This window comes from Scyliorhinus torazame, chromosome 3 (genome assembly GCF_047496885.1).
Source record: "Scyliorhinus torazame isolate Kashiwa2021f chromosome 3, sScyTor2.1, whole genome shotgun sequence".
NCBI classification, from domain to species: Eukaryota; Metazoa; Chordata; class Chondrichthyes; order Carcharhiniformes; family Scyliorhinidae; genus Scyliorhinus; species Scyliorhinus torazame.
Window position 1 is genome coordinate 377,329,429 of NC_092709.1, and position 12,477 is coordinate 377,341,905.

At 58.7% G+C, this 12,477-nt stretch overlaps 1 protein-coding gene across 1 annotated transcript in view; it reads left to right on the forward strand.

The window, feature by feature from the left end:
- The window catches only part of LOC140409376 (dynactin subunit 1-like), a 120,365-nt gene that overhangs the window by 36,791 nt on the left and 71,097 nt on the right, over positions 1–12,477 (forward strand). The window contains exon 4 of the mRNA XM_072497826.1: positions 36–219. Within this exon, the coding sequence (XP_072353927.1) occupies positions 36–219 (184 nt within the window). The remainder of the gene's footprint in view (positions 1–35; positions 220–12,477) is intronic.

A 12,477-nucleotide genomic window follows, 5' to 3' on the forward strand; every position in this document is an offset into this window, starting at 1 on the left:
GCTCTCTAACACTCTCTCCCTCTGCCCCACCCCAGGCTGCCCAGATGAGAGCTGATCTGGCTGCGCTTCCTCCCATCCAAGTGCCCAAGTTGTCGAAGGGGGGCCAGGAAGGGCAATCTGCAGTCGGAGCTCTGAGCAGGAAGACCAGCCACTTACTGGAGACCCTACACCTCCTCAGTGCCCAGGTTAAAGTGGTCGATATCTCACACCGCACACCAGGTATGGGCAAGGAGCAGAATATCGCTGATGTAGCCCAGCACTGTCAGAGGGTCAGTACTGAGGGAGTGCTGCACTGTCAGAGCGTCAGTACTGAGGGAGTGCCGCACTGTCAGAGGGTCAGTACTGAGGGAGTGCCGCACTGTCAGAGGGTCAGTACTGATGTAGCCCAGCACTGTCAGAGGGTCAGCACTGAGGGAGCGCCGCACTGTCAGAGGGTCAGTACTGATGTAGCCCAGCACTGTCAGAGGGTCAGTACTGAGGGAGTGCTGCACTGTCAGAGGGTCAGTACTGAGGGAGTGCCGCACTGTCAGAGGGTCAGTACTGAGGGAGTGCCGCACTGTCAGAGGGTCAGCACTGAGGGAGTGCTGCACTGTCAGAGGGTCAGTACTGAGGGAGTGACGCACTGTCAGAGGGTCAGTACAGAGGGAGTGCTGCACTGTCAGAGGGTCAGTACTGATGTAGCCCAGCACTGTCAGAGGGTCAGCACTGAGGGAGTGCTGCACTGTCAGACGGTCAGCACTGAGGGAGTGCTGCACTGTCAGAGGGTCAGTACAGAGGGAGAGCCGCACTGTCAGAGGGTCAGTACTGATGTAGCCCAGCACTGTCAGAGGGTCAGTACTGAGGGAGTGCCGCACTGTCAGAGGGTCAGCACTGAGGGAGTGCTGCACTGTCAGAGGGTCAGTACAGAGGGAGTGCCGCACTGTCAGGGGGTCAGTACTGAGGGAGAGCCGCACTGTCAGAGAGTCAGTACTGAGGGAGTGCTGCACTGTCAGAGGGTCAGTACTGAGGGAGTGCCGCACTGTCAGAGGGTCAGTACTGAGGGAGTGCTGCACTGTCAGAGGGTCAGTACTGAGGGAGTGCCGCACTGTCAGTGGGTCAGTACTGAGGGAGTGCTGCACTGTCAGAGGGTCAGTACTGAGGGAGTGCCGCACTGTCAGAGGGTCAGTACAGAGGGAGAGCCGCACTGTCAGAGGGTCAGTACTGATGTAGCAAAGCACTGTCAGAGGGTCAGTACAGAGGGAGTGCTGCACTGTCAGAGGGTCAGTACAGAGGGAGTGCCGCACTGTCAGAGGGTCAGTACTGAGGGAGTGCTGCACTGTCAGAGGGTCAGTACTGAGGGAGTGCCGCACTGTCAGAGAGTCAGTACTGAGGGAGTGCCGCACTGTCAGTGGGTCAGTACTGAGGGAGTGCTGCACTGTCAGAGGGTCAGTACTGAGGGAGTGCCGCACTGTCAGAGGGTCAGTACAGAGGGAGAGCCGCACTGTCAGAGGGTCAGTACTGATGTAGCCCAGCACTGTCAGAGGGTCAGCACTGAGGGAGTGCCGCACTGTCAGAGGGTCAGTACTGAGGGAGTGCCGCACTGTCAGAGGGTCAGTACTGAGGGAGTGCCGCACTGTCAGTGGGTCAGTACTGAGGGAGTGCTGCACTGTCAGAGGGTCAGTACTGAGGGAGTGCCGCACTGTCAGAGGGTCAGTACTGAGGGAGTGCTGCACTGTCAGAGGGTCAGTACTGAGGGAATGCTGCACTGTCAGAGGGTCAGTACTGAGAGAGCGCTGCACTGTCAGAGGGTCAGTACTGAGGGAGTGCCGCACTGTCAGAGGGTCAGTACTGAGGGAATGCTGCACTGTCAGAGGGTCAGCACTGAGGGAGTTCCACACTGTCAGAGGGTCAGTACTGAGGGAGTTCCACACTGTCAGAGGGTCAGTACTGAGGGAGTGCTGCACAGTCAGATGGTGAGTACTGAGGGAGTGCCGCACTGTCAGAGGGTCAGTACAGAGGGAGTGCTGCACTGTCAGAGGGTCAGTACTGAGGGAGTGCTGCCCTGTCAGAGGATCATTACTGAGGGAGTGCCGCACTGTCAGAGGGTCAGTACTGAGGGAGTTCTGCACTGTCAGAGGGTCAGTACTGAGGGAGTGCTGCCCTGTCAGAGGATCAGTACTGAGGGAGTGCCGCACTGTCAGAGGGTCAGTACTGAGGGAGTGCCGCACTGTCAGAGGGTCAGTACTGAGGGAGTGCCGCAGTGTCAGGGGGTCAGTACTGAGGGAGTGCCGCACTGTCAGAGGGTCAGTACTGAGGGAGTGCCGCACTGTCAGAGGGTCAGTACTGACGGAGTGCCGCACTGTCAGAGGGTCAGTACTGAGGGAGTGCCGCACTGTCAGAGGGTCAGTACTGACGGAGTGCCGCACTGTCAGAGGGTCAGTACTGAGGGAGTGCTGCACTGTCAGAGGGTCAGTACTGAGGGAGTGTCGCACTGTCAGAGGGTCAGTACTGAAGGAGTGGTGCACTGTCAGAGGGTCAGTACTGAGGGAGTGCTGCACTGTCAGAGGGTCAGTACTGAGGGAGCGCTGCTCTGTCAGAGGGTCAGTACTGAGGGAGTGCTGCACTGTCAGAGGGTCAGTACTGAGGGAGCACTGCACTGTCAGAGGGTCAGTACTGAGGGAGTGCTGCACTGTCAGAGGGTCAGTACTGAGGGAGCACTGCACTGTCAGAGGGTCAGTACTGAGGGAGTGCCGCACTGTCAGAGGGTCAGCACTGAGGGAGTGCCGCACTGTCAGAGGGTCAGTACTGAAGGAGTGGTGCACTGTCAGAGGGTCAGTACTGAGGGAGTGTCGCACTGTCAGAGGGTCAGTACTGAGGGAGTGCTGCACTGTCAGGGGGTCAGTACTGAGGGAGTGCCGCACTGTCAGAGGGTCAGTACTGAGGGAGTCTTGCACTGTCAGAGGGTCAGTACTGAGGGAGTGCCGCACTGTCAGAGGGTCAGTACTGAGGGAGTGCTGCACTGTCAGAGGGTCAGTACTGAGGGAGTGCCGCACTGTCAGAGAGTCAGTACTGAGGGAGTGCCGCACTGTCAGTGGGTCAGTACTGAGGGAGTGCTGCACTGTCAGAGGGTCAGTACTGAAGGAGTGCCGCACTGTCAGAGGGTCAGTACAGAGTGAGAGCCGCACTGTCAGAGGGTCAGTACTGATGTAGCAAAGCACTGTCAGAGGGTCAGTACAGGGGGAGTGCTGCACTGTCAGAGGGTCAGTACAGAGGGAGTGCCGCACTGTCAGAGGGTCAGTACTGAGGGAGTGCTGCACTGTCAGAGGGTCAGTACTGAGGGAGTGCCGCACTGTCAGAGAGTCAGTACTGAGGGAGTGCCGCACTGTCAGTGGGTCAGTACTGAGGGAGTGCTGCACTGTCAGAGGGTCAGTACTGAGGGAGTGCCGCACTGTCAGAGGGTCAGTACAGAGGGAGAGCCGCACTGTCAGAGGGTCAGTACTGATGTAGCCCAGCACTGTCAGAGGGTCAGCACTGAGGGAGTGCTGCACTGTCAGAGGGTCAGTACTGAGTGAGTGCTGCACTGTCAGAGGGTCAGTACAGAGCGAGTGCCGCACTGTCAGGGGGTCAGTACTGAGGGAGTGCCGCACTGTCAGGGGGTCAGTACTGAGGGAGAGCCGCACTGTCAGAGAGTCAGTACTGAGGGAGTGCCGCACTGTCAGAGGGTCAGTACTGAAGGAGTGCCGCACTGTCAGAGAGTCAGTACTGAGGGAGTGCCGCACTGTCAGTGGGTCAGCACTGAGGGAGTGCTGCACTGTCAGAGGGTCAGTACTGAGGGAGTGCCGCACTGTCAGAGGGTCAGTACTGAGGGAGTGCCGAACTGTCAGTGGGTCAGTACTGAGGGAGTGCTGCACTGTCAGAGGGTCAGTACTGAGGGAGTGCCGCACTGTCAGGGGGTCAGTACTGAGGGAGTGCCGCACTGTCAGAGGGTCAGTACTGAGGGAATGCTGCACTGTCAGAGGGTCAGTACTGAGAGAGCGCTGCACTGTCAGAGGGTCAGTACTGAGGGAGTGCCGCACTGTCAGAGGGTCAGTACTGAGGGAATGCTGCACTGTCAGAGGGTCAGTACTGAGGGAGTGCCGCACTGTCAGAGGGTCAGTACTGAGGGAATGCTGCACTGTCAGAGGGTCAGTACTGAGAGAGCGCTGCACTGTCAGAGGGTCAGTACTGAGGGAGTGCCGCACTGTCAGAGGGTCAGTACTGAGGGAATGCTGCACTGTCAGAGGGTCAGCACTGAGGGAGTTCCACACTGTCAGAGGGTCAGTACTGAGGGAGTTCCACACTGTCAGAGGGTCAGTACTGAGGGAGTGCTGCACAGTCAGATGGTGAGTACTGAGGGAGTGCCGCACTGTCAGAGGGTCAGTACAGAGGGAGTGCTGCACTGTCAGAGGGTCAGTACTGAGGGAGTGCTGCCCTGTCAGAGGATCAGTACTGAGGGAGTGCCGCACTGTCAGAGGGTCAGTACTGAGGGAGTGCTGCCCTGTCAGAGGATCAGTACTGAGGGAGTGCCGCACTGTCAGAGGGTCAGTACTGAGGGAGTGCTGCCCTGTCAGAGGATCAGTACTGAGGGAGTGCCGCACTGTCAGAGGGTCAGTACTGAGGGAGTGCCGCACTGTCAGAGGGTCAGTACTGAGGGAGTGCCGCACTGTCAGGGGGTCAGTACTGAGGGAGTGCCGCACTGTCACAGGGTCAGTACTGAGGGAGTGCCGCACTGTCAGAGGGTCAGTACTGACGGAGTGCCGCACTGTCAGAGGGTCAGTACTGAGGGAGTGCCGCACTGTCAGAGGGTCAGTACTGACGGAGTGCCGCACTGTCAGAGGGTCAGTACTGAGGGAGTGCTGCACTGTCAGAGGGTCAGTACTGAGGGAGTGTCGCACTGTCAGAGGGTCAGTACTGAAGGAGTGGTGCACTGTCAGAGGGTCAGTACTGAGGGAGTGCCGCACTGTCAGAGGGTCAGTACTGAGGGAGCGCTGCTCTGTCAGAGGGTCAGTACTGAGGGAGTGCTGCACTGTCAGAGGGTCAGTACTGAGGGAGCACTGCACTGTCAGAGGGTCAGTACTGAGGGAGTGCCGCACTGTCAGAGGGTCAGCACTGAGGGAGTGCCGCACTGTCAGAGGGTCAGTACTGCAGGAGTGGTGCACTGTCAGAGGGTCAGTACTGAGGGAGTGTCGCACTGTCAGAGGGTCAGTACTGAGGGAGTGCTGCACTGTCAGAGGGTCAGTGCTGAGGGAGTGCTGCACTGTCAGGGGGTCAGTACTGAGGGAGTGCCGCACTGTCAGAGGGTCAGTACTGAGGGAGTCTTGCACTGTCAGAGGGTCAGTACTGAGGGAGTGCTGCACTGTCAGAGGGTCAGTACTGAGGGAGTGCTGCACTGTCAGAGGGTCAGTACTGAAGGAGTGGTGCACTGTCAGAGGGTCAGTACTGAGGGAGTGCTGCACTGTCAGAGGGTCAGTATTGAGGGAGTGCCGCACTGTCAGAGGGTAAGCACTGAGGGAGTGCTGCACTGTCAGAGGGTCAGTACTGAGGGAGCGCCGCACTGTCAGAGGGTCAGTACTGAGGGAGTGCAGCACTGTCAGAGGGTCAGTACTGAGGGAGCACTGCACTGTCAGAGGGTCAGTACTGAGGGAGTGCTGCACTGTCAGAGGGTCAGTACTGAAGGAGTGGTGCACTGTCAGAGGGTCAGTACTGAGGGAGTGCCGCACTGTCAGAGGGTCAGCACTGAGGGAGTGCCGCACTGTCAGAGGGTCAGTACTGAGGGAGTGCTGCACTGTCAGAGGGTCAGTACTGAGGGAGCGCTGCTCTGTCAGAGGGTCAGTACTGAGGGAGCGCTGCTCTGTCAGAGGGTCAGTACTGAGGGAGTGCTGCACTGTCAGGTGGTCAGTACTGAGGGAGTGGTGCACTGTCAGAGGGTCAGTACTGAGGGAGTGCTGCACTGTCAGAGGGTCAGTATTGAGGGATCGCCGCACTGTCAGAGGGTCAGTACTGACGGAGCACTGCACTGTCTGGGGGTCAGTACTGAGGGAGTGCTGCACTGTCAGGGGGTCAGTCCTGAGCGAGTGCTGCACTGTCAGGGGGTCAGTACTGAGGGAGTGCTGCACTGTCAGGGGGTCAGTACTGAGGGAGTGCTGCACTGTCAGGGGGTCAGTACTGAGGGAGTGCTGCACTGTCAGGGGGTCAGTACTGAGGGAGTGCTGCACTGTCAGGGGGTCAGTACTGAGGGAGTGCTGCACTGTCAGAGGGTCAGTACTGAGCGAGTGCTGCACTGTCAGGGGGTCAGTACTGAGGGAGTGCTGCACTGTCAGGGGGTCAGTACTGAGGGAGTGCTGCACTGTCAGGGGGTCAGTACTGAGGGAGTGCTGCACTGTCAGAGGGTCAGTACTGAGGGAGTGCTGCACTGTCCGAGGGTCAGGACTGAGGGAGTGCTGCACTGTCCGAGTGTCAGTACTGAGGGAGTGCTGCACTGTCAGTGGGTCAGTACTGAGGGAGTGCTGCACTGTCAGAGGGTCAGTACAGAGCGAGTGCCGCACTGTCAGGGGGTCAGTACTGAGGGAGTGCCGCACTGTCAGGGGGTCAGTACTGAGGGAGAGCCGCACTGTCAGAGAGTCAGTACTGAGGGAGTGCCGCACTGTCAGAGGGTCAGTACTGAAGGAGTGCCGCACTGTCAGAGAGTCAGTACTGAGGGAGTGCCGCACTGTCAGTGGGTCAGCACTGAGGGAGTGCTGCACTGTCAGAGGGTCAGTACTGAGGGAGTGCCGCACTGTCAGAGGGTCAGTACTGAGGGAGTGCCGCACTGTCAGTGGGTCAGTACTGAGGGAGTGCTGCACTGTCAGAGGGTCAGTACTGAGGGAGTGCCGCACTGTCAGGGGGTCAGTACTGAGGGAGTGCCGCACTGTCAGAGGGTCAGTACTGAGGGAGTGCTGCACTGTCAGAGGGTCAGTACTGAGGGAATGCTGCACTGTCAGAGGGTCAGTACTGAGAGAGCGCTGCACTGTCAGAGGGTCAGTACTGAGGGAGTGCCGCACTGTCAGAGGGTCAGTACTGAGGGAATGCTGCACTGTCAGAGGGTCAGCACTGAGGGAGTTCCACACTGTCAGAGGGTCAGTACTGAGGGAGTTCCACACTGTCAGAGGGTCAGTACTGAGGGAGTGCTGCACAGTCAGATGGTGAGTACTGAGGGAGTGCCGCACTGTCAGAGGGTCAGTACAGAGGGAGTGCTGCACTGTCAGAGGGTCAGTACTGAGGGAGTGCTGCCCTGTCAGAGGATCATTACTGAGGGAGTGCCGCACTGTCAGAGGGTCAGTACTGAGGGAGTTCTGCACTGTCAGAGGGTCAGTACTGAGGGAGTGCTGCCCTGTCAGAGGATCAGTACTGAGGGAGTGCCGCACTGTCAGAGGGTCAGTACTGAGGGAGTGCCGCACTGTCAGAGGGTCAGTACTGAGGGAGTGCCGCAGTGTCAGGGGGTCAGTACTGAGGGAGTGCCGCACTGTCAGAGGGTCAGTACTGAGGGAGTGCCGCACTGTCAGAGGGTCAGTACTGACGGAGTGCCGCACTGTCAGAGGGTCAGTACTGAGGGAGTGCCGCACTGTCAGAGGGTCAGTACTGACGGAGTGCCGCACTGTCAGAGGGTCAGTACTGAGGGAGTGCTGCACTGTCAGAGGGTCAGTACTGAGGGAGTGTCGCACTGTCAGAGGGTCAGTACTGAAGGAGTGGTGCACTGTCAGAGGGTCAGTACTGAGGGAGTGCTGCACTGTCAGAGGGTCAGTACTGAGGGAGCGCTGCTCTGTCAGAGGGTCAGTACTGAGGGAGTGCTGCACTGTCAGAGGGTCAGTACTGAGGGAGTGCCGCACTGTCAGAGGGTCAGTACTGAGGGAGTGCCGCACTGTCAGTGGGTCAGTACTGAGGGAGTGCTGCACTGTCAGAGGGTCAGTACTGAGGGAGTGCCGCACTGTCAGGGGGTCAGTACTGAGGGAGTGCCGCACTGTCAGAGGGTCAGTACTGAGGGAGTGCTGCACTGTCAGAGGGTCAGTACTGAGGGAATGCTGCACTGTCAGAGGGTCAGTACTGAGAGAGCGCTGCACTGTCAGAGGGTCAGTACTGAGGGAGTGCCGCACTGTCAGAGGGTCAGTACTGAGGGAATGCTGCACTGTCAGAGGGTCTGCACTGAGGGAGTTCCACACTGTCAGAGGGTCAGTACTGAGGGAGTTCCACACTGTCAGAGGGTCAGTACTGAGGGAGTGCTGCACAGTCAGATGGTGAGTACTGAGGGAGTGCCGCACTGTCAGAGGGTCAGTACAGAGGGAGTGCTGCACTGTCAGAGGGTCAGTACTGAGGGAGTGCTGCCCTGTCAGAGGATCATTACTGAGGGAGTGCCGCACTGTCAGAGGGTCAGTACTGAGGGAGTTCTGCACTGTCAGAGGGTCAGTACTGAGGGAGTGCTGCCCTGTCAGAGGATCAGTACTGAGGGAGTGCCGCACTGTCAGAGGGTCAGTACTGAGGGAGTGCCGCACTGTCAGAGGGTCAGTACTGAGGGAGTGCCGCAGTGTCAGGGGGTCAGTACTGAGGGAGTGCCGCACTGTCAGAGGGTCAGTACTGAGGGAGTGCCGCACTGTCAGAGGGTCAGTACTGACGGAGTGCCGCACTGTCAGAGGGTCAGTACTGAGGGAGTGCCGCACTGTCAGAGGGTCAGTACTGACGGAGTGCCGCACTGTCAGAGGGTCAGTACTGAGGGAGTGCTGCACTGTCAGAGGGTCAGTACTGAGGGAGCGCTGCTCTGTCAGAGGGTCAGTACTGAGGGAGTGCTGCACTGTCAGAGGGTCAGTACTGAGGGAGCACTGCACTGTCAGAGGGTCAGTACTGAGGGAGTGCTGCACTGTCAGAGGGTCAGTACTGAGGGAGCACTGCACTGTCAGAGGGTCAGTACTGAGGGAGTGCCGCACTGTCAGAGGGTCAGCACTGAGGGAGTGCCGCACTGTCAGAGGGTCAGTACTGAAGGAGTGGTGCACTGTCAGAGGGTCAGTACTGAGGGAGTGTCGCACTGTCAGAGGGTCAGTACTGAGGGAGTGCTGCACTGTCAGAGGGTCAGTGCTGAGGGAGTGCTGCACTGTCAGGGGGTCAGTACTGAGGGAGTGCCGCACTGTCAGAGGGTCAGTACTGAGGGAGTCTTGCACTGTCAGAGGGTCAGTACTGAGGGAGTGCCGCACTGTCAGAGGGTCAGTACTGAGGGAGTGCTTCACTGTCAGAGGGTCAGTACTGAGGGAGTGCCGCACTGTCAGAGAGTCAGTACTGAGGGAGTGCCGCACTGTCAGTCGGTCAGTACTGAGGGAGTGCTGCACTGTCAGAGGGTCAGTACTGAGGGAGTGCCGCACTGTCAGAGGGTCAGTACAGAGGGAGAGCCGCACTGTCAGAGGGTCAGTACTGATGTAGCAAAGCACTGTCAGAGGGTCAGTACAGAGGGAGTGCTGCACTGTCAGAGGGTCAGTACAGAGGGAGTGCCGCACTGTCAGAGGGTCAGTACTGAGGGAGTGCTGCACTGTCAGAGGGTCAGTACTGAGGGAGTGCCGCACTGTCAGAGAGTCAGTACTGAGGGAGTGCCGCACTGTCAGTGGGTCAGTACTGAGGGAGTGCTGCACTGTCAGAGGGTCAGTACTGAGGGAGTGCCGCACTGTCAGAGGGTCAGTACAGAGGGAGAGCCGCACTGTCAGAGGGTCAGTACTGATGTAGCCCAGCACTGTCAGAGGGTCAGCACTGAGGGAGTGCTGCACTGTCAGAGGGTCAGTACTGAGTGAGTGCTGCACTGTCAGAGGGTCAGTACTGAGTGAGTGCTGCACTGTCAGAGGGTCAGTACAGAGCGAGTGCCGCACTGTCAGGGGGTCAGTACTGAGGGAGTGCCGCACTGTCAGGGGGTCAGTACTGAGGGAGAGCCGCACTGTCAGAGAGTCAGTACTGAGGGAGTGCCGCACTGTCAGAGGGTCAGTACTGAAGGAGTGCCGCACTGTCAGAGAGTCAGTACTGAGGGAGTGCCGCACTGTCAGTGGGTCAGCACTGAGGGAGTGCTGCACTGTCAGAGGGTCAGTACTGAGGGAGTGCCGCACTGTCAGAGGGTCAGTACTGAGGGAGTGCCGAACTGTCAGTGGGTCAGTACTGAGGGAGTGCTGCACTGTCAGAGGGTCAGTACTGAGGGAGTGCCGCACTGTCAGGGGGTCAGTACTGAGGGAGTGCCGCACTGTCAGAGGGTCAGTACTGAGGGAATGCTGCACTGTCAGAGGGTCAGTACTGAGAGAGCGCTGCACTGTCAGAGGGTCAGTACTGAGGGAGTGCCGCACTGTCAGAGGGTCAGTACTGAGGGAATGCTGCACTGTCAGAGGGTCAGTACTGAGGGAGTGCCGCACTGTCAGAGGGTCAGTACTGAGGGAATGCTGCACTGTCAGAGGGTCAGTACTGAGAGAGCGCTGCACTGTCAGAGGGTCAGTACTGAGGGAGTGCCGCACTGTCAGAGGGTCAGTACTGAGGGAATGCTGCACTGTCAGAGGGTCAGCACTGAGGGAGTTCCACACTGTCAGAGGGTCAGTACTGAGGGAGTTCCACACTGTCAGAGGGTCAGTACTGAGGGAGTGCTGCACAGTCAGATGGTGAGTACTGAGGGAGTGCCGCACTGTCAGAGGGTCAGTACAGAGGGAGTGCTGCACTGTCAGAGGGTCAGTACTGAGGGAGTGCTGCCCTGTCAGAGGATCAGTACTGAGGGAGTGCCGCACTGTCAGAGGGTCAGTACTGAGGGAGTTCTGCACTGTCAGAGGGTCAGTACTGAGGGAGTGCTGCCCTGTCAGAGGATCAGTACTGAGGGAGTGCCGCACTGTCAGAGGGTCAGTACTGAGGGAGTGCAGCACTGTCAGAGGGTCAGTACTGAGGGAGCACTGCACTGTCAGAGGGTCAGTACTGAGGGAGTGCTGCACTGTCAGAGGGTCAGTACTGAGGGAGTGCTGCACTGTCAGAGGGTCAGTACTGACGGAGTGCCGCACTGTCAGAGGGTCAGTACTGAGGGAGTGCCGCACTGTCAGAGGGTCAGTACTGACGGAGTGCCGCACTGTCAGAGGGTCAGTACTGAGGGAGTGCTGCACTATCAGAGGGTCAGTACTGAGGGAGTGTCGCACTGTCAGAGGGTCAGTACTGAAGGAGTGGTGCACTGTCAGAGGGTCAGTACTGAGGGAGTGCCGCACTGTCAGAGGGTCAGTACTGAGGGAGCGCTGCTCTGTCAGAGGGTCAGTACTGAGGGAGTGCTGCACTGTCAGAGGGTCAGTACTGAAGGAGCACTGCACTGTCAGAGGGTCAGTACTGAGGGAGTGCCGCACTGTCAGAGGGTCAGCACTGAGGGAGTGCCGCACTGTCAGAGGGTCAGTACTGAAGGAGTGGTGCACTGTCAGAGGGTCAGTACTGAGGGAGTGTCGCACTGTCAGAGGGTCAGTACTGAGGGAGTGCTGCACTGTCAGAGGGTCAGTGCTGAGGGAGTGCTGCACTGTCAGGGGGTCAGTACTGAGGGAGTGCCGCACTGTCAGAGGGTCAGTACTGAGGGAGTCTTGCACTGTCAGAGGGTCAGTACTGAGGGAGTGCTGCACTGTCAGAGGGTCAGTACTGAGGGAGTGCTGCACTGTCAGAGGGTCAGTACTGAAGGAGTGGTGCACTGTCAGAGGGTCAGTACTGAGGGAGTGCTGCACTGTCAGAGGGTCAGTATTGAGGGAGTGCCGCACTGTCAGAGGGTAAGCACTGAGGGAGTGCTGCACTGTCAGAGGGTAAGCACTGAGGGAGTGCTGCACTGTCAGAGGGTCAGTACTGAGGGAGCGCCGCACTGTCAGAGGGTCAGTACTGAGGGAGTGCAGCACTGTCAGAGGGTCAGTACTGAGGGAGCACTGCACTGTCAGAGGGTCAGTACTGAGGGAGTGCTCCACTGTCAGAGGGTCAGTACTGAGGGAGTGCTGCACTGTCAGAGGGTCAGTACTGAAGGAGTGGTGCACTGTCAGAGGGTCAGTACTGAGGGAGTGCCGCACTGTCAGAGGGTCAGCACTGAGGGAGTGCCGCACTGTCAGAGGGTCAGTACTGAGGGAGTGCTGCACTGTCAGAGGGTCAGTACTGAGGGAGTGCTGCACTGTCAGAGGGTCAGTACTGAGGGAGCGCTGCTCTGTCAGAGGGTCAGTACTGAGGGAGTGCTGCACTGTCAGGTGGTCAGTACTGAGGGAGTGGTGCACTGTCAGAGGGTCAGTACGGAGGGAGTGCTGCACTGTCCGAGGGTCAGCACTGAGGGAGTGCCGCACTGTCAGAGGGTCAGTACTGAGGGAGTGCTGCTCTGTCAGAGGTTCAGTACTGAGGGAGTGCTGCACTGTCAGAGGGTAAGCACTGAGGGAGTGCTGCACTGTCAGAGGGTCAGTACTGAGGGAGCGCCGCACTGTCAGA